The 27813-nt window shown below is 42.4% G+C and overlaps 1 protein-coding gene across 1 annotated transcript; it reads right to left on the bottom strand.

Moving 5' to 3' along the window:
* Positions 1 to 614: 614 nt before the first annotated feature.
* Positions 615 to 27813, bottom strand: LOC142656427 (palmitoleoyl-protein carboxylesterase notum2-like). The gene is made up of 12 exons (XM_075831355.1): positions 27690 to 27813; positions 20398 to 20752; positions 20268 to 20320; positions 19231 to 19326; positions 16166 to 16226; positions 15364 to 15422; positions 13907 to 14006; positions 9483 to 9671; positions 7708 to 7808; positions 4091 to 4238; positions 2767 to 2814; positions 615 to 2088 (listed from the first exon to the last, which is right to left on the bottom strand). Exons 2-12 carry the CDS (start codon positions 20703 to 20705, stop codon positions 1785 to 1787), a joined length of 1467 nt encoding a protein of 488 aa, XP_075687470.1. The 5' UTR covers positions 20706 to 20752; positions 27690 to 27813; the 3' UTR covers positions 615 to 1784.

Raw genomic sequence — 27813 nt, forward strand, 5'->3', positions numbered from 1 at the left:
AGACATCATTTCATTGTTTAATTGGGTCTTGTAAAGTTTGTCAGTTAAAACCGCTCTCAAAACTCATTTATAACCCATTATTTCACAATTATAATCAATATTCCAAGTAATAAAAGATAAATGGGAATAAATATGCATTATTAAAAACCAGGGAGAAATAAAACAGATACAGAATCAGCATTATACTAAAAGGAGTAGCAAACGTACCATCACTGTAAACACCAGTCATCTATGAACGAACACAAAGACTATAGCTCCAATAAATGGATGCGTTTGGTCAGTTCGTGAAGTGGACCGCGGCTATGTTAGGCCTCGTTCAAATCTGCGCTAGGGCTCCGTTTTGTCGGAGCTTTCCGTCAGAACGGAACCCTGGACACAAGCGGAAACCAGAGGTTTCCGTTTCCATCACCATTGATTTCAATGGTGACGAATCCGGTGCCCATGGTTTCAGTTTGTCTCTGTTGTGCACCGGACCCGTCGTTTTGCCGGAAGCAATAGCAAAGTCGACTACGCTATTGCTTCCCAGAAAAACGACGGGTGCAGTGCACAACAGAGACAAACTGAAACCATGGGCACCGGATTCGTCACCATTGAAATCAATGGTGATTGAAACGGAAAGCTCCGATTTCCGTTTGTGTCTGTTCAGGGTTCCATTCTAACGGAAAGCTCACATGGAACATCAGAACGGGACCCCAACGCAGATGTGAACGAGGCCTTAGTCTGGTTCACTCTTGCCCAAATATTCTATTGCCAAATATACCATGACGGAAATCAGCCCGTTGTCGACGTATGTATGGTTACAAAATATTTCCCTTAACAAGAGCCAATCAGTATTAGCCATGGTAGCAATTGTGCAAAAAGATTACTCCGAGCTTCTACACATGACAATACAGACATGGTATAATGGAGTCTACGGTGGGCCAATAGGTCAGGTTATCCCAATTGCCACCTATATGTGGAGTTCAAGCTTTGGATTGACTCCTGTATAGTCAGTAACTTAAAGTGGAAAAATTTTTGTCCAACCTTTACAATTTGCATTGGGTGGCTCCAGGTACATAAGAGAACTTATGGTTCTTCTGGCCTGTGGTCTTTAGACCATGACAACCTAAGACTGAAGAGAAATATTCCCTCTGCTAGATATTACAGGATCCTGTAGAGGATGAGTTTCACTTTACAGGTACCTGGGCCCTTGGCAGAGGAGTATGCTGTAGGGAAGTAGGCCAAGAAAACCTTGTAGATCTCTATATTACCAGAACCAAGGTATGATTCTGCAGACAGAGGGAATCCTCCTGAAGGAATATTTTTTTGCTCATTGTCAATAGCTTTAGTCCTCCAGTGCTTCCTTCTTAGCAGTTAGTGTTACCCGTGCACAAGATATCAATATACCATTGGAGAAAACATACATCTCTTGTTCCCCGGTTGCTAGAATGAGGACATATTTTCTACCAGTCCAGCATTACATGAAGAAGCCCATGCTTCCAGTTTTCCCCATAGGGATGAATGATCCCCATCATGCTGACATCGATCTTTTGTTTACCAGTAAATAAAAAAAAATAGCATAAAACAGCCAATGTACAAAAAAGTTAACTCTACCTTCAAGTTCCTACGATGAACATAGGATTATTACCGTACCCTAAATTTTCTGAAATACAGCAGAACAACCAGTTGAACATCTCTGAAAACGTACCGTCCATATTGTCTAATGAAAAGGGGGGAAATTGCTTGAGTTGGAATTTTTGTTCAGGAACTGGATATTATAAATAAAAAAAGGTTTAACGTCCCAGCTAACCACCGTTCCTCAACATTGCGATCAGTTGATTCATATCTCCTTTGGGCTCTTGTCCTCTCCTCTGATTTTCAATGCTCAGTCGGAGAAACATCTGTAATAAGGTCACTTCCTGGCCAGTCACTGGGTCGTGAAGGGCTGGGCATGTAGGGTTACAGTGTGGCCATTGACAGTTGTCTACCAAATGAAAGGGGCATCCACGGACAACAGTCTTTGGGCCTTTTCGGTCCTGAAGGCTTTTTGTCCAGCACTGTAGAGCTCGAGATAAGGTCACTCCTTTCACCTGGAACTCCAACCAATTGCTGATAGAAAAAAAATAAAGATCCAGAATATTGAAATTCATGGGAGTACAGTCTGGGGCACTGTTGAAGATATACAGCCGTGCTATAGCAACCAATGATATAATAGAACGTATCTCATTTTTAAAAAGTACAAACATTTGTATATACGTTGGTGGACAATATGCGTGCAGCTGCTTTGTCCTTCATAACTAAACCTCAGTAATTATTAAAGGGATTGTCTAGTCTAATTTGAATAAAGCATTTTCACAATAATCTTTAAAGTTACTAATATACTTAGTGTTTCAATAAATAGAGCATATAGACTTAAGTGTGGGACCCCTGCTCTTGACCCCCTTCTATCAGCTAAAGTGGAGAGACGCTGAAAGGAGTGGCTCCCGTTCTGCAGGATTCATTTCATGTAGTACCATATTTATCCAGCAGTGGCTGCTGCAGGAGATGTGTGGCTACCTTCCGATTTCCTAGGTGAACAGGCGATCGGGAGGGGTTCCCCCAGGTGTGACAACCTCTTTAAACAGTAATGTATCAGTGTAGATAATAGCGATCAGCCTGGAATCCAGGACAGGAGAGAGATTTGTGCAGCTATTTTAATTACTCAGTGGATTGCCTAGACTGATACATAGTAACTAAATCTCCAGTAATAAGAGATAACAAATAACATAATATTTAAATTTTCTTTACCTTGCTGTGATAAGTGTATGGGAGAAACAAGCCGGAGCAAACACTGCCCTGTAAATACAAAGGATAAAAAGTTAATGTTTACAGGAAAGGGTCAAAACCAGATATGGTTTGAGCGGTGTTAAGAGAAAAAAAAAACAAAAAAAAAAAAAACTACATTCTAGGAGGGATTGTAGGAGAATAAAACTAGAAACAGTGCCACTCCTGTCCATGGGCTGGGTGCGGTATGGCAGCAGCTCATTCACTTAAATGGGGCTCAGCTGCAAAACCACACACAGCCTATGGATAAGAGTGATGCGGTTTCTAGTAAAAAGGAGATCTGTTTTTCTAGTCTTATACAACTTCTTTAAAAGGGAGCGCTCATCTTTTCACATAATTTATTTATTTTTGGGTCCTGAATTGTGTGTGGATTCATTTCATAATATGTTTTTATAGGTATGTTGAAAAATGAAGGAAATCTGGAGCGCGCATCCACAATTTACACACTGATCTGTAGCTACTAAGCCAAAACACATTTCTATAAAACAGGAGGTTCTTTGTTAACATTTTGATCAAATTGTAGGAGCCCACTTGCCACTTCACGGCGACCTCTTTAAAGTGGGTCTCTACTCTAGTGGTTGCAGCACTGCAGGTGGCTTGGCCTAGCAGCATGGGGTGCTTCTGGCCCTGTGGGTTGCTCCGTCTGCAGGTGCGGCGTTGCGCTAGCGGATGCCGTCATGCGGTGCTGCAACCAATAGAGTACAAACCCACATTAAAGAGGTCGCCGTGAAGTGGCAAGTTGGCTTATACAATTTGATCAAAACGTTAACAAAGAACCTCCTGTTTATAGAAATGTGTTTTAGCTTAGTAGCTACAGATCAGTGTGTATATTGTGGATGTGCGGTCTTCATTTGTCAACATATTTTTATAGGGATTGGAGCTTTAATTTTTCTGATGTAAAGCTTCGAATCCTGGCTGCCTACAGCCACCACTAGGGGGAACTTCCTGCATACGCATTATTGACGTCAATTGGAGTTCTATAAAGAACATATACATTAAGCTCCCCTAGTGGCAACTGCAGGAAGCCAGAACTTGATCATTTAACGCTATGTCTATTGAGGGAATTTTGCGTTTTGTAATAGAAAAATGGAGCTTAAACCTTTATAAAAGATTAGATTTTTTTATTATCTTTTCTACAGAGGAAGAGGTGTTGAATGTGTTTGCTGGATCTTTTTCCCCATGATATGTGATAGATTTGTCTGACAGTACCGGTGACATGTGTCACTATGGCTGGTTACCAGTGAAGTCTCGATCAGCTCTTTGATCTAGAAATAGGTTTATCTCTTACGGGACTTCACGCAGGGATTTCTTAAGCTCTCTTCCAATGCTTTGTATGTGGTTCCACTGATTTGCTGTCATGAATTGAAAGTCCGGCTGGATATTTTCTATTCTTAGCTGTTCCACATCATAAAGCCATTGCACCACAAAGATAGGAGCTGAAAAACAAATAACAAAGGCTGAAACATACTGTAAAGATAAGCACAAGGAAACAGAAGCAAGAAAGGGAAAAAATATTTTAAAAAAAAATATTTGAGGAGAAAGAAGTTATTAATTGATTGTTTTCTTTTAGAAGACAGTTTATACCCCCTTGGCGAAACCTGATGTACCATTTCTGAGAGGTCACTTTGGGTGGGGGAGGGTGTATGGAGCGCACGCACGGGCTGAGCACTCTCCATACTTGGCGGGTGATGGCTGTGTTATGCAGCAGACGCCTCACTCCAACGGGCGGAATCAAAGATCACTTTGATTCCACCCATTTAACAAATAAATGCTGCGGTTAAATCGCAACCACAGCATATAAATGGTTAGAACCAGGGGGCGCCCCCTAAAACACGCCATCATGCCCACCCCCATGGCGCAATCGGCCAGTGACAATGGTTGTCATGGCAGCCTAATGAAGGCCCCCATGTCTGACATCTTCGTACTCCTTTGGTCAGAGTCACAATATACTGCAATACATTATTATAATTGCAGTATATCATGCAAGCGAAAAAAAAACCCACCTTTTTCCATATTTTGTCCCTAAATCACTGTTAAAAAAAAAAAAAACACAAAAGACAACATAGCTGGTATTTCTGCGTCCGTAAAAGTACAAACAAATCCCAACAGAGTTGTTTAACCCGCTCGATGAACGCTGTAATAAAAAAATATTTGTAAAACACGCAAATTTCTGTATTTTTGGTCACCTTAGCGCTCCAAAAATGAAATAAAAATAAATAGTGATCAAAGTCACATATACCCCAAAATGGTATCAGTGAAAACTGCAGCTCGCCCTACACAAAGGAAACAAGCCCTCGCATAGCTAAATTGACGGAAAAATAAAGAAGTTAAGGCTCTCAGAACATGGCAACACAAAAAAGTGGTAAAACTTAAAGCAAAACATAAATTTGGTATCACCAGAATCGTATCAACCTGTGGAATAAGGTGCACATGTAGTTTTTACCGCCTGTTGGACGCTGTACAAACAAACCCGCCCCCCCAAAAAATGGCATAATCGCGGTTTTATTTTCCAAATTTAAAAAAATTTCAGCTTCCCAGTACATTGTGCGGTACAATAAATGGTACCATGACAAACTGCAACTTGTCCCGCAAAAAACAAGCCCTCATACGGCTATGTCGACAAAAAAAAAAAACAAAGAGGTTATGGCTTTTGGAAGGTGGGGAGGAAAAAATGTAAATGAAAAACCTCAAATTGGCCGTGTCTCCAAGGAGATACTATATATTGACTGCATGCATTAAAGGGGTGGAGATGCATTGTGCCCTCCTTCGCTTCTCCAGGATTGGTATCACTTTTTCATGATACAAAGCGCTCACAGTGCTGCGCATCCTGGAACAAGTTTGTCTGAGGTTATTTGGGCCCACCAAAAAGGAAATTATTTATGATGGCCCACCTTCCATCTGTACAGAACAAAGACCCATTTCACTGAGGTTTTCTGCTGGACCTTTGGAGCCCCGTTAAGGCTTATCATTGTGTAAGAGCTTGGAACCCACCAAAGGGACTCTGGTGGGCCAGTGGGACCCTGCCTGAATGAGGCAAAGAGAACTGGCCCCAGAGTTAGCTGATCTGTGTGGTACTTATCCATAATACAGCACCCCTAGAATTCTATACTGTCCTTTAATCTGCCATTTTCTCTCAAGATATTCCATTCTCCAAGAAAAATAAATTGTGCCATGCTCTATTGTATGTCATATTACGGAGGTATTCTTTATGTATCCTCTAGAAGGCACTATACAGTAGCACACAGAATGCCTATGGGTCCATAATATGGTTACATAGAAGCTCAGAGCGCTGATGTACAAGGTTTTTGATATGAACAGAACTCCGAAGTCTAAGGTTCACAGATAGCACATCATATCAGGGCAGCCCATGGATAGTGACACACCCAGCTCTGCTGCACTGACAGACACAGCTGTGCTACATTAACACGTGGCCTGTGTCGCTTCAATAGGTCTATGCTGTCTGACCTGACACGTTACCAGATTAATTTTTTTGGGGAGAAAATGTGCAAAACAACCACTGTATTTCACTCATCGGCAGTACAAGTCTCTAAAAGCTTTTTAAAGCATGGAATCAATGAGATGCTTTTACGCCTAATGAAGAACATTATAACATTTCATTAAGATCACTTCTGCAAAAAACATTGAAAACTATGCTTGAGGAGAAGTATACTTTTACAAAAGAAAACAGACTTAATGGACCAATGCTGAAGATGCATTACTACTATACTCAGGAACCACTAAAGAACATTTCCACCCAAAACCTACAAGTGGCCGTATACCAGTAACTCAGATGTTAGAGCGACAGCCAAAGTTTGGGATTCATATTTAGGATTCTTACATTTTGCTATAAAAGTGTCACGGAAATTTATGCAAAAGTGACAACCGGAAGTTCAGCCATATGTCACCTATGAATTTGCCTGCCAGAATTGAATTCATATAGTCAGCCTGTTCAAGCTATAGCAAGGCGACAGAGAACCTAAAGCAAAGGTGACAAGCAAAATGACTTATTACAAGCAGAATGTGTCCAAAAGTAGAGTAGCACATACAATAGAATTTTAATTCTCAGTAGATTCTCTGGCAGATTATTGCCTGTTTTAGTGTGTGGGTCCTCTTCACAGACTACTGACTGCTATAGACAGCAGCTTGTATTCTAACAGATTCCCAGAGCGTGGGTGGGAAACCTGAAATTCCCAACAGCCCTGCATTCTTATTATCACTCAGGATTCCTCCAGCTTCTAAAGGGAGGGTTTCGGATTGCCGCTCAATGAGTATTTTTTTCGTGGTTTCACACACTTTACAACCTTTATTAAAGGATAACCTATTTGATTCACAGATAGGGGTGTGAATCGAGGGGCTGCTGCGAATGCATTCGCGCTTGGGCGCTGGCACGGGCGTAGTTTGAAGCTCCTGTGCCCCAATGCAAAATGTTTGACAGGGCCCCTCAACTACCATGTGCCATTTATCACACTGGTGTCTACCTAAGGGGTAGAGGGTCATTTGGGCCCCCTCAGGCACCAGGGCCCGGGTACAACTACTACACCCCTGAGTCCAGGTTTATAAATAGTGCCTGACCAGTTCTATTGCTACATTGGAGGACAGCAGTGTCATTTACATTTGGAGGGCTCTGTTGTAGATTTTGCTTTGGGGCCAGGGGTTTCGAGGTATGCCTTTGGTCACATATGCTGTTTTTCTAAATTAATCTCAATGTATTTATATGGCATAATGAGGAACCAACTTGGTCGTATGTGTCCATTGCCCACTTCAGAGCTCAACCAGCCCGTTACGTTTTGATAATTATACGGTTTAGGCTGTTCTTTTGCATATTTTTGGAAACAAGAGAAATTTTCTTCCATATTCCAGTTATGGCACTGTATACTAAGAAAAATATTCAACCGTGACACTTACTTTTCATTGATGCGTACGACTTGGGACCGTAGAAGCACTGCCACTCATCCTCCCTTTTATATTGCTGCCTACATTTCTCTGGGAGTGCTCCGTTCCAAAGTCTGCATATGAGGGAGGAAAGAAAACATAACACATGAAGACCACATATTAGAACGGAGCCAAATTCATTATAAAAAAAAACATAAAACTAGGATTCAAGGGCCGAAACGAACAGCTAAGGCCCCCTGTGTAATAGCAGTATGTGGACCCCTTGCTCTCAAATAGGTAATTTTTGAGTGCAAGCTTACTCCCTTCCTCATGGCACACTAATATTCCCCCACCACCCCTTATATGAAATCTAGATGGTAGGGAGCAATGTTATCTAACGTTCATAGTAGAAATGCCCACCTTCCTTGCCTACAGGACCAGAGGTGTAAATGGAGACTCCTGGACCACAATGCAGAATCTGTAGCAGGGCCTCAAACTATAATGCATCATTTATAATACTGGTCTACTCATAAGAGGCAGAGACCATTTAGGCCCACTTGGTCTCCAAGGCTCGGGTGGGACTGCAATCTCTGCACCCAATATAGTTATGCTCCTGTACAGGACCCCCCTGCCTAATATGGTATGTCCACCACTTTTGTCAACCTACAAGAATATTTTAAGAAACAAAAGATTTTTTTCCCCACAAAAGCTGAGCCCCCCCCCCCACATGATCCTCAGAATGACGAAGCCACAGTACTAGTTAAGCACAGTTGCCCCTTCACAATTTTTCCCTGGAAAGCAACATACTACCCTTCACTTGAGCTGTGTGGCATTAACCTGCACAGTGGGTAAATGGCATTTCCCGGCACAGTCGTTTTTTTTTCAAAGGGTTCTCAGCCCCTTTTTGCTCAGCAGGGTTTCCAGAGTTTAAACCCCCGATGATCAAATGGTTATGGCATTGTTGCGAGAATACAGTATGCTATTACATTCAATGAAAATAATCCTTTAGCCTCTTCCAGACATCCGACGAATACATATGTCGGAAGTTGTGTCGGATACTACGGAGCAGGCTCACGGGCTAAGCCCGCTCCAAAGAATGAGGGTCGGCTGTATATTGCCGATCATCATCGCAGCCTGGGGGGGCCTAACGAAGGCAATCAGGTCTGCCATCTTTGTACACCTATTAAGCCCTGCCGAGGGCCTGTCAGAATATACGGCAATACATTAGTACTGCAGTATATAATGTAAGCGATCCAACAATCACTGGTTCAAGACTAGTATAAAAAAATAAAACACGATGTAGAAAAAAAAATAAAAAAAGACAAAAAGTGATGGCTCTATAGTTTTTTTTCTTATAAAGTTAGCAAAACAATTATTTTTTTTTATAAATTAGGTATTGTCGTAATCGTATTAACCCGTAAAATAGACTTAACATGTTTTTGCCGTACTATGAATACCGTAAAAACTAAACCCACAAAAAAAAAATATTTCAAATATATAAAAATCTAATTTATGGAGGAAATTTTTCTCCAATATCCTAGTACATATTACAGTACAATAAATGGTGCCAATAAAAAAGTACAACTCGTCCTGCAAAAATCAAGCCCTCATACGGCTTGATCGACGGTAAAATAAAAAGGAGTTCTGGCTTTTGAACAGGTGGGAAGGTAAAAACAAAAACCCTAATAATGGCTGCAGCGGGAATGGGTTCAATAACAATCCCATCGCATGGTTTGGTCCTGTATGTTTATGGTAGGAGCGCTTCGAGTGTTAAAGGAAGATAGAGAGACAATTTACTTGTTACTTACTTTAAGCCTTTTTTAATGGCGTCAGTTAGTGCACAAGAGGAACCTTCCATACAATCAGATTTTCCACGTTTAGTATCAAGAAACCACCCAGAATCAACTAGTCCTCGGACTTGCACGGTTTCAGCAGTCATCTCTTCCACTAAAGAGGCCACCCTGTCAATGTTGATCAAGACTCCGGTACCTCCAGCACTGGAACACACGAAGGGGGACATAACATGAGAAGCCTGAAGAGCTTTTATTACAAGACGGACTTGTGTGGATTGCAATTACCTTAAAAAAAAATTACAAAAAAAAAAAAAAAAAAAAAAAAAAGCACCCAACATATGCACGTCTTATTCCACAAGTCTTAAGTGAACAGTTACAGAATCACCACAACAAATGCAACACCTAAAAACATGTTCTGCGGAATTAAGGAAATATATGTATTGTGTAACATTGAGTAGACAAGTGTTTAAACAGCAATTCCCCACTATTAGAAACAGTCGCCCCATGCACACGACCGTAAAGACTTCTATTGGCCACGGGTACCTTCCTGTTTGCTTACGGGAAGGTGCCCAGGCCGTTGAAAAATATAGAACATGTCCTATTTCAGGACGTAATTATGGCACGGGCAGGCCTATAGAAGTCTATGGGGCTCCCGTAATTACGGGTGGCTACGCATGTGCACCCGTAATTGCGGGAGCGTTGCTACGCATTGTACTCACTGTCCAGCGGTAGTCACTGTCCAGGGTGTTGAAAGAGTTAAATGATCAGTGCTGGATAGAGAGAAGGGGCTGCACTGATCGGCAGTAACTCTTTCAGCACCCTGGACAGTGACTACCGCTGGACAGTGAGTACCATGCGCAGCGATCACAATATAGATTTCTAAGGTTTCCTTCAAAAACCTGCAACAAAAAAAAAGTTCATACTTACCCGGAACTCCCTGCTTCTTCCTCCAGTCCGGCCTTCTGGGATAACGTTTCATCCCATGTGACCGCTGCGTCATCCAGGGAGGTCAGACTGGATGTCAAAAGAGGGACGCGTCACCAAGACAACAGGCGGGCTATGTATGAACTTTTTCTTTCTATCGCTGTGTTCCGCTGCAGAAACTCTGCCCGAAAGGGCTGCCCCTTCTCTCTATTCAGCACAGAGAGTAGATGGCCGATCAGAGCTGGATAGAGAGAAGGGGCTACCGATTAGTGCAGTGCAATATCTCTCTCTACGTGTAAAGAGAAGCAGAGAAAACTGGTCCGTAAATACGGGTGGAATACGGGTGACAAAGGACCCGTATTTACGCCAGTATTTTCGGGAAAGGAAAAAAAATACGGTCGTGTGCATGGGGCCTTTACGGTGTATTCTGATGTGCCAAATGGCACCGTTGTGTACCGCATGGCCAATAGCCACGAATTTCCAAAAATTTTTAGCCACACGGCTTGTACAGGTGAAACTCATGATATAAGTGTGCCCATACAGGTAGTGGTAGTGTACCACGTGGCAAAACTGCACAGGGTTTCACTGCAAGTTATCGTGGTTTTTGGCCATGCCACTTGTATTGGGGAAGTACATGGTTTCATTTGGCACGCGAGTTCACTCCTTGTATAGCCCAGCCTATAGGCAGGAGTCCACTGACATATTACAGGCCCGAAAGGGCACAATTATAGAGGATGCCGTGGTTGTGGTCGCACCAGGGACCTGGAGCCTAAGGAGGCCGAAAAGAGCCCTCTGTCCTGTTGGGGGAGATGGAGACCAGTATGATAAATAATAAGTGATATTTGGGGAGTGCGTTACAGATTTGGCTTCATGGGCAAAAACAGAATTACAAGCTGGCCAGTCCCAATACAAAATCTTTAACAGGGCTCTTACCCAGGGGTCTCATGGCACATTTATTGGCTGATAGAATTCTCTTAGGGTATGTGCACACACACTAATTACGTCCGTAATTGACGGACGTATTTCGGCCGCAAGTCCCGGACCGAACACAGTGCAGGGAGCCGGGCTCCAAGCATCATACTTATGTACGATGCTAGGAGTCCCTGCCTCGCTGCAGGACAACTGTCCCGTACTGAAAACATGATTACAGTAAGTGACAGTTGTCCTGCAGCGAGGCAGGGACTCCTAGCATCGTACATAACTATGATGCTAGGAGCCCGGCTCCCTGCACTGAGTTCGGTCTGGAACTTGCGGCCGAAATACGTCCGTCAATTACGGACGTAATTAGTGTGTGTGCACATACCCTTAAAATAAGTTCATGTCATTTCAATAGTGGAGGTGGGATAAATGGCCACTAGACACTTCTGGCACCAATTTTGTCTGGGGAAAAAAAAACAACCTGTCCTATCCTTCTATTAGACCCTCCAAATGTTATGAGTTAGACAGGAAAATCTTAGCCATCTGTGTTCAGTTTTTATTTTTCCAGACAATATCTCGATTTCATTGTTCTGGAGGTCCAGAATGCAGTGGCATCACGAGGGCACCCAGCAACACTGAAGGAGAGCCAATGACTGGACGGACTCTCGATGTAGTGCCACCTGAATGTCCTTTTCAGAAGGACTGCAAAGTGGTCACTTAGCGTAGCACCCTGAACTCTGGTTCAGTAAATTGTACAGTAGGTGTTGTACAACCCATGTTTGTACCCTTTATAGGCATTTTAGAGATTCCCTAAATTACAGCGTCAATGTCTCTCGACAGTGGTGCATTAAGAGTGCATCCGGCTCAGGCACTTACGGTGGTATCTGTAGCTAACAGTAAAAAGTTTGGCGGGAAGTTCTACTTGCACCCCTTATCAATTCTATTTATGTCCTAATATTGGAGGGTATGTTATTTTCTCCTACAGGAGGTGTCAAAAAACTGTCCGCCAAGCCCACAGGACGCACAGACTGCGGAATCCCATCATTGTCAAGATCTGCTGACTAAATCAAATTTCTATGGCCAGTTTAGCTGCTATCCTGTAACCCAAATCACCCGACTTCTAAAAGGGAGTGATTAAAGTAATAGGGAATTGTTTGAAATGCAATTTTGCAATATATTAAATTAAAAATAATACCGATGTTGGAACCATTATAAAGCATGTAGTATGGAGCCCCCTAGTGATAAAGATTTATAGTATTTCCAGCCTGCAGAAGAAGAAATGTGAACAATGCAAAAAGTAGTCAATACAAAGACAAATTATATTTTTGTCTGGTCCAAAATTGATTATTTTCTTTTGCTTATATATTGTCAGTACACGGTGTATATGGAGATTCCTCAACATCATATAAAGTCTGAGAAGTGTACACGGGCGATCATTTGGATTAAAATATATCTGGCAAAAAATTTGATTTGAGCTCCACCAAATACTCATATGGATCTTATACACCTACAGATGTAGTCATCTTTATCTTGACTGAACTTGCTGCAGCGTGATATCACACAACAGAAGCCATTGAAAAAGTCAAGATAAAGGATTTTGCCACTGTGTATTTAATGCGTTAAAAGTCAAGATAAAGATGGCTACATCTGTACATGTACGATGAACATCGGATTACCCAAAATCCCCATAGAACTAGTAAGAGGTTTTTTGGGGGGGGGGGGGGGGGAGACCCTTAAATACTTTGCCCGGGGACCTTCACTGATCTAAACCCAGCCCTGATTGTAGAAGGGAAATACATTAATGAGATTTGCAATTATGAGAATGATTTTTAAATGGGGGAAATCGATTCTTTCGCTGCAGATATCTTGTAATCTAGCCTCTTAACGGAATGGCGTTTGCATTGGGGCAAACTGACCCATAGCAATCTATACTTACATAACGGCTACACATAGCTATATGGTAGTCTACATTAAATACCGTAAATTGCAAATTTATTTTTATTCTTCCACCATGTACAGAAAATGTTATACGTTAAAAAATGTTTCACCTATTATTGAGTTAAGAATCAAAGATCTAGATTAACTGTATGAAATATGGGGCTCTTTATCTAGAACTTGCACTACAACACCCAGGAAAATTTTCATGGCTATGGGTAGGATACTAGACACTAGATAGATTAGCAGCGGTTTTCAGCCTGGAGGGAGTTGTAGTTTCGCAACATTTGGAATCACAGGTCAGAGCATCAAATATAAAATGCACTAGATACACTGCTTCTTGTTTTTTCAAAATGCAACATGCAGGTGTGGTATTTTTTTTTTTCCTTACCCCGGTCTTATATGACTTAAAAAAAAAAATAAAAAAAATAAAAAACACAATAAAATTGCATATGCAGAATAACACTAAATTTAAAAAATAAAAAAAATGCCACTAAAACCACCTTAAAAAAACAGTTACATTTTTAAAGTGTGAGTGAGTGAGTGAGTGAGTGAGTGAGTGAGTGTGTTAGGAGTCTCGGAGAGCTGATCACCGTGGTTCCGACTCATGGCATCCCCAGCACATAACTGTAGCATATAGATTGATAAATTAAAGAATATACCTGGAACCAGCTAGAATGACACTTTTTGCCTGTTTCATGCCCTTTGGCACCAACTCCCGAATCACCTCCTGTATAATTGCTGCGCCCATAAATGCAAAATCTGTAGAAAGTAAAAAAGTTTTAAAGCATACAAAACAATTTAAGCGGTATGGTAACAGATGAAAATAGCAGGTATGAATTATAATAATCCACATCAGCTGAGGATTTGCCACAGTTGTAGCCACTCCAGCTTGGCAATCCTGTGTGAGTTGAATACATCAGCAGCACATATTTCTCTCCTCTCCTGAGCGTTTGTTACAATGTATTGGACTGGAGTTTCGGCTGTTTAGCTTATGAGCTGGGGATTGCTTAAAACTAGATAGAATTTTAGCAAACAGTCATTTATTAAATATATTTAAGTGTTTAACCTCTCGATATAAACAAGATTCCCCTCCCTCCATTTATGGTCAGCAAGCAGAGATTTTGAAAACTGATGAATCGAAACAATATTCAAAAGTTGCAGAACTTTATTATACAAGGATTAAGCTTAATTTACAAAAGTCTCTGAAAATTAACCATAACATACCCCAATAACAGTAAGCTTTCGCACTACACAGCCCCCAAAAAATTATGATTGGGAAGACAAAAGGATAAGAAAGCCTGTGCTGTATGTGAAAAGTGGAAACCACTCAACTGACTGGCTTAGAGATACCACGTGACCAGTTCTCAGCTCCATGCCAGCTTCTAAGGGTATGTGCACACGCTAGCTGGCTTTTACGGCTGAAATGACAGACTGTTTTCAGGAGAAAACAGCTGCCTCGTTTCAGACGTAAATGCTCCTCCTCGCATTATGCGAGGCGTCTGTGACGCTCGTAAATCTTGAGCTGCTCTTCATTGACTTCAATGAAGAATGGCTCAAATTACGTTGCAAAGAAGTGTCCTGCACTTCTTTGCCGAGGCAATCAATTTACGTGTCGTCGTTTGACAGCTGTCAAACGACGACGCGTAAATGACAGGTCGTCTGCACAGTACGTCGGCAAACCCATTCAAATGAATGGGCAGATGTTTGCCGACGTATTGTAGCCCTATTTTCAGACGTAAAACGAGGCATAATACGCCTCATTTACGTCTGAAAATAGGTCGTGTGAACCCAGCCTAAGAGAGATTCCAGAGAGCTACGTAGTCCCATAATTCCTCTTAGCCAGTCAAGTTTTACTTAAAACGGGCATTACAAGAGAGTTCATTGGGGGACGCACAGTCAACAGAATATAAAAGCCACTTATTAGTATTATGTAAAAGGAAAATCACTTATAATGCAATTACTAATATTTCAAGATGTACCAACCCAGGGCTTTGGTTTTTTTTTTATATATAAATGGCTCGCAGTCATGTGTCTATACAAAGGTTTTAACCATTCATAAGTAATATGACATACTAATTATAGGATTACTAGTTTGGAACTCTAAACAAAAAGGTACCATTTTGAGATTTGGATATGTTTCCAATCCAGACATCACTTGAGCAATATGGTACGAAACTGTAGAAAAGAGGGGGGGGAAAAAAAAAATAAAAAAATATTGTTAGCCAATATTGTTCACTCTCCTATCCCGAAGGTTAAAAAGGCTGAGTGTATTAGGATTAGTGGTTTAAAGGGGTCGTCCCAGAATCACACGATAGGTTATATTTTTCTGATCGCAGGGGCCCCCCCAGTTGCACTATTTATTTTTGAGTAATTTGTACCGACCTTCTCCTAAGGCCTTTACCATTGATGGACTATAGATGTGCAAAATTGTGCCCCCGCCCCTCTACCCACAGTCAAGCAAGGGTGCCACCTTTTTAAGGCCGCAAATCCAACCACGGGTTTGATGACCCCAACGGCAACGTTTTTACCTTGCTTTTTTCATAGTGCTCCCCTAAGTTTGATTGTAAAGCCGATCAGGCAAGAATCGGGTCATGTTGAGACACTCAGTATAATGGGCTTGTGATGGTCTGAGGCGTTCATTTTCCCTCTGACATTGTTTAGTACATTTTCTTATAGCTCTTCAAATTTATCTGACCCGGTCTATAGGCTACATTAAAAAATGACGTACAACAGGGCAAATTTGTAATAAGTGGTGCAAAGGAAAAGTGGGGGAATTGCCCATAGCAACCAGACTGTCTCATTTTCAAACGGGTCTTACAAAAATAAGACTGAAATCAGGTTGGTTGCTATGGGCAACGGCTCCACTTTTCCTTTGCACCAGTTTTAATAAATGTTCATGGTCCGGACATAAAACTTACACTGCATTAAGATTCCACCATTGAGGATTCTCTTCCGGTCGGGGGGATAAAATTCCTGTACCTGGAGACATGAGTATTGTATTAGGCAACGACAACACATTAACCACCTTAGCATCATTAGTTTTTAGTTTTCTTTTTTTTTTTAAATTCAAATAACTTTTCAGATAAAGGTTTATAAATGATAAATATTCATCGTTTAGTTGCTGGTGCAGATGTAGCCATCCTTATCTTGACCTTTAAGGCATTAAATACTGTACACAGTGGCAAGAAACTACTTTTCTAATGACTTTTCAATGGCTTTTTTGTGTGATATCACGCTGCAGCAAGTTATCAGAGTCAAGATAAACTTGGCTACATCTGTATGGTTTAAAGGAGAACTGCCAGGAAAAAAAAAAGTGAAAAGTGAAAACCATCTTTAGTCTATGATCAATTGACGTTACAGGCCTAAGGCCTCATGCACATGGCCATATTACAGAAGTGTGTGGTAAATATGCGCAATACTGCATACATAGAAATCTGTGAGCCCATACCCTCCTTATTTCATACTGAGGTTTGGCATGCTCCTTCAGATACTGTATCTCACTGCTTTTAGGGAACAATATCTACAAATATGGTGCGTTCCTAATGGCTCCATGGCTCAGAGCAATAAGGAGTGACATACAGTGGGCCGCCATTCAAGCACCATGAACGTGGCGGTGTCTTTAGGCTGGATTCACACGGGACGGAAAGGCTGCAGATTTCACCACTTCTGCATTGAAAAGGCTGAAATCTGCAGTTAACATCCAGAAAATAACGAGCAAGCTGCAATTTTGAAAAAACGCAGAATACTGATTTTGTCTGGAAAATGCTTAGCAGCACGTGGATGAGATTTATTAAAATGGCTGGGACTAATACGCTGCGGATTTTCCACATGAAAAATCCACCGCATTTCTGTCCCGTGTAAATCAGCCTAAGGGGGGATTCACACGAGCGTGATTTTCGTGCGTGCGGGCCGCGTATTTTTCGCGCGCCACGCACAGCCCTATAGAAGTCAATGGGGCAGTTCAAACAGTGCGTGATTTGTGCGCAGCGTTTGTTCGCTGCGTACAAAACGCGACAGGTTCAATATCTCCGCGTATTTCGCGCATCACGCACCCATTGAAGTCAATGGGTGCGTGAAAACCACGCAGGTCGCACGGAAGCACTTCCGTGCGAACCGACTGAAACAGCGCACCAGCTGTCAAAAGGATGAATGTAACCAGAAAAGCACCACGTGCTTTTCTGTTTCCAAACATCCAAATGGAGTGTCTTTGAGATGAGCGAACCCGGACAATCGAACCAAACTTCACCGGGTTCGGCCGAACTCGTTTTGGCCGAACCCAGCAAAAAAAATTCCGGTACGCGATGTCAGGAGATAGTCACTGTCCAGGGTGCTGAAAGAGTTAAACTGTTTCAGCACCATGGACAGTGACTACCGATCCCAATAAACATGAACCTGTAAAAAAAAAAAAAAAAAAGAAGTTCTGACTTACCGATAACTCCCGGCTTCTTCCTCCAGTCTGACCTCCCGGGATGACAATTCAGTCCAAGTGACAGCTCCAACCAATCACAGGCCAAGCACAGCCTGCAGCGGTCACATGGACTGCCGCGTCATCCAGGGAGGTGGGGCCCGATGTCAAGAGAGGCGCGTCACCAAGGACGCGTCACCAAGGCAACGGCCGGGAAGTTCTCGGTAAGTACGAACTTTTTTTTTTTTTTTTAACAGGTTGCTGTATATTGTGTTCGGCATTCACTGTCGAGGGTGCTGAAAGAGTTACTGCCGATCAGTTAGCTCTTTCAGCACCTTGGACAGTGACGGGTGTCGACTAGCCTCATCTCTATGATGGCGGCTGCGCGAAAATCACGCAGCCGCGCATCATACACGGATGACACACGCAGCTGTCAAATGGTTTTTGCGCGCGCAAAACGCTGCGTTGTTTGCGCGCGCAAAAACGCAACGTTCGTCTGAATCTGCCCTAAGACTGAATTCACGAACAGTGTTTGCTGCATTTTTTCATTGCGTTTATTAGTGCGTTCTCTTCTTCTAGGTAAAAAACGCTACTGCCAGACGTTACTTAAAAAGTCTATAATGAACCATAGAAACCACTACATATAAAGCAATTTGTGACAGCTATCAGGCGGAAAATTTTGCCACACCCGTTTTTATTTAATGCCGCTCGTGACTTTTCTAAAAAAAAATAAAAAAAAAAATAGGAGAACGGGGCAACCCGTGACTCAGATTTATTATCATTTATGCCAAAAATCTGCAAAAATGTAACGGAAATCTATGGCAGCTCATAGCTGGCAAAGATTTTTGTTTGTGGCACACGAGCAGCCAAAGATGCAGCTCTTAATAAACTTAGCACATCTTAATCAACTTAGGCGAAATTCACACGAACGTGTGGGTTTTGTGCGGGCAAAAAACGCAGCGTTTTTTTGCGCGTTGCAGTTCCGTGTGTAATAAGTGTTTGATGCGTGGCTGCTTGATTTTCGCGCATATGCCAAACTTATGACACGCGGTTTTGAGGGTTAGAAAAAGAAATGGAGGTGGTTTTATTTTTCTCTTCATTTCTTGATCTACTGTTGCGTGAATCACGCGCGTCACACGGAAGTGCGTCCGTGTGATTTTCACGCACCCATTGACTTCAATGGGTGCATGATGCGCAAAAAACACTCAAGTATAGGACATGTGAGTTTCACGCAGCGGACACACGCGGTGTGAAAAACACAGAATGTCTGAATGTTCCCATTGCCTAACATAGGTCCGTGCGACGAGCGTGATTTTCACATGCGTATCACGGACGTGAACTACGCTCGTGTAAATAAGGCCTTAGTATAAATTCCTCCAAGAGTTTTTCTAGGGGGACTTCAAAAAGGCCAGAAAAAAAAAAAAAAAGCTATACAAAATAAAAAAAACACGACACTAAAAATTGCTTGTAAAAAAACGCCATGAGAAACGATTGATTTTAATGGAATTGTTTACAAGCATTTAAAAACTAAAAAAAAAAACTGTGTGCGCAAAGGAGGCTTAAGTAAGTCAAGCTTACCTCTTCTGGTCTTTGGCCAGTCTAAGGAGCTCATCAGACGCTTGGCGTTCTTGTATCGAACATCACAAGTATCTTTGCTGTAGCAACACCATCCTCCTGATGGAAGAGAAAGTCCTCAGGATAGAAAATCTTGTAAATTACAACATCTTAACAACTTATACACACCTATACAAAAATCACACAGGAACTTCTCACTATCAACTATAACAATCCTTTATTAGATATACATTCATGTAAACACAGTTCACATTACCCATAAAGATGGGTCCCCTCATAGACCGGGTACGATAACCTCATATAATAAAGTGCCAATAGTGCAAAAGGAGACTGGTAAGCTATAGCTAAGAAAATTACACCTAGGCTGAAAGGCCCAAGGAGACAATAACCAGGTCAAATGAAGCGAGGCATACAGACCAGGGCTATGGGGGGATCCAAACCCCAACACGTGTTTCGCACCTAGCTTCTTCCGGGGGCTAAGAAGCTACGTGTGCAAAAAAAAAAAAAAAAAGTGTTATATTTGATGTGAGAAGTTCCTGTGTGATTTTTGTATAGGTGTGTATATCTTTCCATCACACAGCACAGTATACGTTGCTATATGCGTATATTGGCAAGTGTAAGGGTATATTCACACGCTTCCTAAAAAATGTCTGAAAATAAGGAGCGGTTTTCAAGGGAAAACAGCTCCTGATTTTCAGCAACTCATGTTTTTCACAGCCGTTTTTCTATAGACTCAATGAAAAACGGCTCCAGAAGTGACATGCACTTTTTGTGTGCCGTTTTGAAAAAACGGCCTCATAAAAAAAAAACGCTCCCCCCCCTCCCGTCGGAAAAGAACACGATTTCCCATTGAAAATCAATGGGCAGATGTTTGGAGGCGTTCTGCTTCCGATTTTTCATCGGTTTGTAGGTCGGAAAAATGGCTGAAAATAAGCCGTGTGAACATACTCTTAAACTTACACCTTATAGTTACATAAAAGATAAGTCACCAGTCATTTTGTTGGCTAAACCATTGTTGCGAAGTAAAAAAAAGTTGGTACCTTCAAGAAATATTATCCATCGTTTACTGGCTTTAGATTCCCGTATGTAGTATCTGTGAAAGCAAAAAAGGAAGGAGATGTAAGTCATCCTGAACATTTTCTTAGTGAAACGTTCTCTCGAACTGCTTACCCCGCTGTGGTTCCATCATTGCAAGTCACTAGGGCGTTCTTCAGCCGATACAGCCGCATATCTTCTGTTTTCTGCTCAAGTATTGGAGTCAACATTGAGCGTCTCGTTGGAATCAACGTCTGGTCCGATAAAGAGACGTTCACAGAAGGAATTCCAGGAACAGAAATTGACTTCTCCTCAGTGCCCGGCCGGAGGACTTCTCTACCTTGAAGTGAAGTCTTTGAACTACCTTTATTTCCACGTTTGGTTTGAGACATCACTTCATTCACAGTAAGTGAAACCAGGAACAAGAACTCTAGAAGCAGCATTGTGTGTACCTTTGTTCTTACACGGTCAAAGACTTCAATATACGGACCTGTCAAGAGAAGAGTTAGATGGTCACTGTGTAGGGGCCGGAGGGAAGATATTTCTTCCTCCACAATCCCATCTTATGTTTTGTCGGTGGCTGTGGAAAGTTCTAACTTTCCTAAACTAGTTTTTGGAAAAAGCTGGAATGGGGCCTGGAGTCTGAGTGGGGAATAACAGGACAGGTTTTCTATGCAATGGTCCATCTCAGGTATTTTGACTAGGATGTGCATTAAGTGGCTGCACCTGCAAGAGAGTCGTACTGACAGAGCTTGGTGGTTGTCTGGAGCAGATCTGCTCTATGGTGCTGGGTATGATACAAGACTGCGAGTAACGGACTGGACTGGACTGCAATGCTGAGGGCGTCCAGTGTTTTTTGAAAGGCCTTGGTATCCTAAGGGTATGTTCACACGCAGATTCAAAAACGTCTCAAAATACGGAGCTGTTTTCAAGGGAAAACAGCCCCTGATTTTCAGAAGTTTTTTGAGCAACTCGCGTATTTCGCAGCATTTTTCGCTGTGTTTTTTTACGCCCGTTTTTGGAGCTGTTTTCAATAGAGTCTATGATAAAATGGCTCAAAAAAACTACCAAGAAGTATCCTGCACTTCTTTTGACGAGCGGTCGTTTTACGCACCGTATTTTGACAGCGACGCGTAAAATGACAGCTCGTCTGCACAGAACATCGTAAGACCAATTGCAAGCAATGGGCAGATGTTTGCTGACGTATTGGAGCCGTCTTAACAGGCGTAATTCGAAGCGTAAAACGCCTCCATTACGTCTGAAAAGAGGTCATGTGCACATACCCTAAGGGTATGTTCACACGGCTTATTTTCGGCCATTTTTCGGGCCGTAAACGGCTGATTTCAATGGGAAAACGGCGTTCTGTTCTGACCGAGTCGTTTTTTGTTACGCGGCCGTTTTGAAAAATGGCCGCGTAAAAAAAACGGCTGCGAAAAAAGAACTGCAGGTCACTTCTTGGTACGTTTTTGGAGCTGTTTTTCATTGACTCTATGGAAAACAGCTCCAAAAACGTCCGTAAAAAATGCCACGAAAAACGCAGCGAAAATTTATAGCAGCAGAAAAGTGAATGAGATTTAGCAAATGTTATGCCCACGCTGCAGAAAAAATCCACAGCGAAGACGTTCAGAAACTTAAATTTAGGAATTTAAATCCGCAGTATGTCAATTTATGCTGCATATTCGTTGCTTTTCTGTTAGGGTATGTTCACACGGCAGCGTCCGTAACGTCCAAAATTACGGGGCTGTTTCCAGGAGAAAACAGCCCCGTCATTTCAGCCATAACGGCATGTGCAGGCACTTGAACGCCGCGTCCATTACGGACATAATTGGCGCTGCTTTTCATTGGAGTCAATGAATAACGGCTCCAGTTACGTCCGAAGAAGTGACAGGACACTTCTTTGGCGCGGGCATCTATTTACGCGCCGTCTTTTCACAGCGACGCGTAAATTTACGCCTCGCGTGAACAGACAAACGTCAGCCCATTGCTTTCAATGGGCCGGATGTTTGTCAACGCATTCAAGCCGTAATTTCGGACGTAATTCCAGGCGTAAAACACCCGAATTACGTCCGTAATTTGGCCGTGTGAACATACCCTTACAGGTTTTCTCGATTGAATTTAATAGGGATGTGAAACCTGCAACAAATAGCCAAGTGTGGCGACTTTTGCTTCGGAAATTGCGATTCCGCCGCAGAAATCGCAAATAAGAAAAAAAGCTTGTTTTGCTTGAAAAATACTAAAAAGATTCATACTTAGCCCCGTCCGTTGTCATAGCGACGGTTTCTTCGGTTATTCGTCCAGGCTGGCCTCCTGGGATGACGTTTCATCCCGTGTGACTGCTGCAGTGTCATAACAGGAAGCCAGACTGCACGGATAAGGGCGGATTTACACGGACATGTAATACGTCCATGCAACGCTTGTGCTTTTCACGCGCGTCGCACGGACCTATGTTAGTCTATGGGGCCATGCAGACAGTCCGTGATTTTCACGCAGCGTATGTCCGCTGCGTGAAACGCACGACCTGTCCTATATTTTTTGCGTTGTTCGCGCATCACGCACCCACTGAAGTCTATGGGTGCGTGAAAATCACGCATGCCACACGGAGGTACCTCCGTGTGACGCGCGTTTTTCACGCAACAGCAGTCAAAGATATGAGTGAAAACAGAAAAGCACCACGTGCTTTTCTGTTTACAAACATACAAACAGTGTCATAATGATGGCGGCTGCGCGAAAATCACTCAGCCACGTATCATATGGTGATGACAGATGGAGCTGTTAAGTGCCTTTTGTGCGTGCAAAAAATGCCGCCTTTTTTGCGCGAGCAAAACGCACACGCTCGTGTAAATCCGCCCTAACAGAGGGAATTGTTGCCATGACAACGGCCCGGCGTAAGTTCAGACTTCTTTTCAAGTGCTGGTTTCCGCAGCAGTTTTTCCCCTTCAATTTGCTGCAGTTTTTCGGGCGGAATTCTCCGTTGGTTCTACGTCGGATACGCTGCGTACTTTTACACAGTATATCCGACCCATGGGAGCTCAGCTTTAGGGTATGTGCACACGATAACTGCATTTACGTCTGAATTTCAGACGTAAATGCATGTACTGGCGTTTTTCGCCACGTCTTTTACAGCCGTAATTTGGAAAAACTGCTCCAATTACGTCCCAAGAAGTGTCCTGTACTTCTTTTGATGAGGCTGCTATTTTACGCGCCGTCTTTTGACAGCGATGCGTAAAATGACAGGTCGTCGGCACAGTACATCGTAAAACCCATTGAAAGTAATGGGCAGATGTTTGCCGACGTATTCGAGGCATTTTTTCAGACGTAATTCGAGGCGTAAAACGCCTCCATTACGTCTGAAAATAGGTTGTGTGAACCCAGCCTTAGGGCTTGTCCACACACAACGGAATTGCTGCAGAAAATTTCTGCAGCAATTCCGTTGAAAATGCAGATATTCCAATGCAGCAAAAACGCACCATTTCCTGCATTTTTTACGGCAGAAAATGGTGGGTATCTTGCTGCGTTTCTCCCAATGTTAGGAGATGGTGACGTCCCCTCTAAAAAACACAGCAATTCTGGCCTCTTTCCGCAGCAGGAATTGACATGCGGCGGTCCAAAAAATACGCACCACAGGTCAATTTCTGGTCGGAAATTTTACGCAGTGTGTGGATGAGATTTCTTAAGGCTGGGTTCACACGACCACATTAACGTCCGTAATGGACGGACATATTTCGGGTGGAAGTCCCGGACCGAACTCCGTGCAGGGAGCCGGGCTCCTAGCATCATAGTTATGTACGACGCTAGGAGTCCCTGCCTCTCCGTGGAACTACTGTCCCGTACTGAAAACATGATTACAGTACGGGACAGTTGTCCTGCAGAGAGGCAGGGACTCCTAGCGTCGTGCATAAGTATGACGCTAGGAGCCCGGCTCCCTGCAGTGTGTTCGGTCCGGGACTTGCGGCCGAAATACGTCCGTCCATTACGGACGTTAATGTGGTCGTGTGAACCCAGCCTAACACTCATCCACTATGCTGCTACTGTATTCTGCTGAGTTTTTTCCGACTGAAATTCCGGCCGGAAAAAAACGCGGCAATTCCACAGCGTGTGGACGAGCCCTTAGGCATTATTCACACGACCGGGTATCAAATCAGCCGTGAAAAACGGACGTTTTCACAGCCGATTTGCACCCGTGCGGGACCCGTTTTCACAGATCCCTCATAGACTTAAATCTATTGAGGGATCCGCGTAAACGGGCAAAAATAGAATGTCCTATTTTTACCCGGGCCTTTCACGTGGTCCGTTAAAAAAATGGCTGTGTGAATAACCCCATTGACTTGCATTGACTTTAATGCATATGTGTGATGGCTGTTAAAATAACGTCCGTCACACGCCCAATTATCCCTGTCATCTGAATAGGGCCTTAGGTCTTTTCTAAGCACGATTTATTTTATGGAAAAGACGCTGGGGCAGATTTACCTCTGTGTCTGCAATTAGAATGTGATCAAAACTGGGCTGAGCTGCAATACCACATACAACCAGCGGACAGGGGTGGTGCTGTTTTTGGATGGAAGCAGACATATTTTTGTAATCTTGGACAACCCCTTTATTGCTACCATGTTTGATCTCCACATTGAAGAATTTTTCTCTGATACTATTTTGATTTCTCAAGAAGAACAAGGAAAAGATGAATTAATAACCAGACATTAAGATTTAAATAAAAAATCCTTTGATCTAAAATAATCTACAGTCACATGTCTCCCATTTGCGGACCGTGCCTATGACGTAATGGATATTATGCAAAGTTAAATCACACTGTAACCCAAAGCCTACTTTCATTCTAAAGCAATCTATGTATGTCTGACTCATATAATATTTTATAGATGTAGCAGAGCCTAATTTGTCATTAGCTGTTTTTTGTGCAGTGTGTTACGATATTGTAATACGTTTACCTTCAGTCCTATGGTTAACCAATAATTATGAGCTCATGGCACATAGTATCAAACGCTGCTTTAGGGCGTATTCAGACGAACGCATGCGTTTTGCGCGCGTGGCAGCATTCATTCTTTTACTGTTGTTGCGCGAATATCGCGCGTCCCACGGAAGGGCTTCCGTGGGGTGCTCGTGATTTTGAAGTCATTGGGTGCGTGATGCGCGAAAAACGCCTAAATATAGAACATGTCGTGAGTTTTACGCAGCGGACTCACGCTGCGCAAAACTAACGGACTGTCTGCACTGCCCCATGGACTTGTATAGGTACATGCGACCCGCGTGAAAACCACACGGGCTGCATGGACGAAAATCACGTTCGTGTGAATCCGCCCTTCCTGTATGACCTGGTCTTTGTTTTTCCAAACTAGTGCAAACGAAAAGTAGGAATGGCAACCAATGGGGGTCCAAATCTATATATTTTTTTACATGCCCTTTTGAAAATTAAAGAAGCAATCTTATTGCTTGCTATGGGCAATTTCTCCAAGTTTTCTTTGCACTCGTTTTAATAATTCTCCCCTAGATCCCATAGATTTGCACACCCAAGTCCATACATAGCTCCACTTGGAAACCAGATTGACATGGACAGTGAATTACAAATGTTACATTTTCTGAATTCTAAGGGAAACTTTGTTAAAACCTGGACAAGTTTGAGGCATTATGAAAGCCCTGGGCATGCAGCCTGTACGGCTCCTTGAGTACTGCGCCATACAGGCTCCATCACACTCCCTGTGTATGGCGATAATCTAACCTATTGCTTCTATGGGAGAACACGTCCGTACATATGGAGTCTTTCAGAACATAACATAATTTATTTTCTGTCGGCTTCATGCAGAATCATTCGGCAAAAAAACGACATATGCCGCCGTACGAGATGGGAGGCATAGATGATATAGAATTCTTCTATAGAAGCCCTATTACAGCTCTTTAGAAAACAGAGCCGTAATATGACTGTGTACATGAGCCCTTAATATAAATATTTTTTATTTATCTGCAGTCCTATAAATCCACAATGATAACATGACAAACTCAGCTCTGCTATATCTGTTTTTAACATATAGGCAGAAGAGAGACGATTAACTATTGAACAGAAGAATGGAAGTTATTTTGTGTCATTTGTAGTTATTTTAATGTAAACCCCAGATAAAGACACACACACACACACACACACACACACACACACACACACACACGTTTGTCTGAGGCCAGGATCGCACACACGCAGTTTTTGGCTCCGTTTTTTTTTTAGCCAAACAGGAGTGGATACAAAAGTAAGGAGATGCATCCGCCTTTTCTTTAGGGTATGTTCACACGTAGTCAACCAAAACGTCTGAAAATCCAGAGCTGTTTTCAAGGGAAAACAGACCCTGCTTTTCAGACGTTTTTTTACCAACTCGCATTTTTACCAACTCGTTTTTGGAGCTGTTTTCATTGGAGTCTATGAGAAAACAGCTCCAAAAACGTCTGAAAGAAGTGTCCTGCACTTCTTTTGACGAGGCTGTATTTTTACGAGTCGTCGTTTGACCGCTGTCAAACGACGACGCGTAAATAACAGGTCGTCTGCACAGTACGTCGGCAAACCCATTCAAATGAATGGGCAGATGTTTGCCGACGTATTGGAGCCGTATTTTCAGACGTAAAACGAGGCATAATACGCCTCGTATACGTCTGAAATTTGGCCGTGTGAACATACCCTTATACTATTCCTTCTTCTTGGATCCACTTCTGGCTTTGGATTAAAAAACAGAAACTGCACCAAAACTGTGTGTGATTTTGGCCTTACAGTTGTCACCCGTCTCCATCCAATCCAGGCAGCGTTCCAATTGTGGGCAAACTTCAATAAAATTCCATGAATGATGAGAGGATGGATAAAGGATAGCAATATTAATTTTTCCACCGGAAAACGAATCTCCCAGACAAATTATGAAGCAAGAATTGTGGGTAGTTTGGAAAATGGATCAGAAATAGATGACAAGCGGACACAAACAATTCACCATGCAGAAAAGGGATGAAATCTGCAGAAGTTTTTCTCACCTTCAAAACTATATCTGATGATCTCCATGTGCAAGTGTGAACACAGCCCATACCATACACTTGAGCCAATACACATATATATATACACACACACACATATTTATGTACACATGCATACATATATATATATATGTGTATGTATGCATGTGTACATAAATATGTGTATGTATGTATGTGTGTGTATATATATATGTGTATATATGTGTGTGTGTGTGTGTGTGTGTGTATATGTATGTGTATATATACGTGTGTGTGTGTGTGTGTGTGTGTGTGTGTATATATATATATATATATATATATATATATAGTTAGTATTGTATAGTGATGAAGAGCATCTACAAACCGTAACACTGGCAGCAGGTAAAATAAGCCTAAAACAACAGTCTATACCATGAAAACCATATACGTTAATTTACCTTTGTGTCTCTAGATGCCGCTACTTGGGAGCAGGGAGGATAGAACCACCAGACACGAGTCCCGCGCAGAAAGAAACCACTTCATCCTTGTATGTGGCGCACATATACTGTATTTTGGATGGCA

This window comes from Rhinoderma darwinii, chromosome 6, assembly GCF_050947455.1.
Source record: "Rhinoderma darwinii isolate aRhiDar2 chromosome 6, aRhiDar2.hap1, whole genome shotgun sequence".
Lineage (NCBI taxonomy): Eukaryota > Metazoa > Chordata > Amphibia > Anura > Rhinodermatidae > Rhinoderma > Rhinoderma darwinii.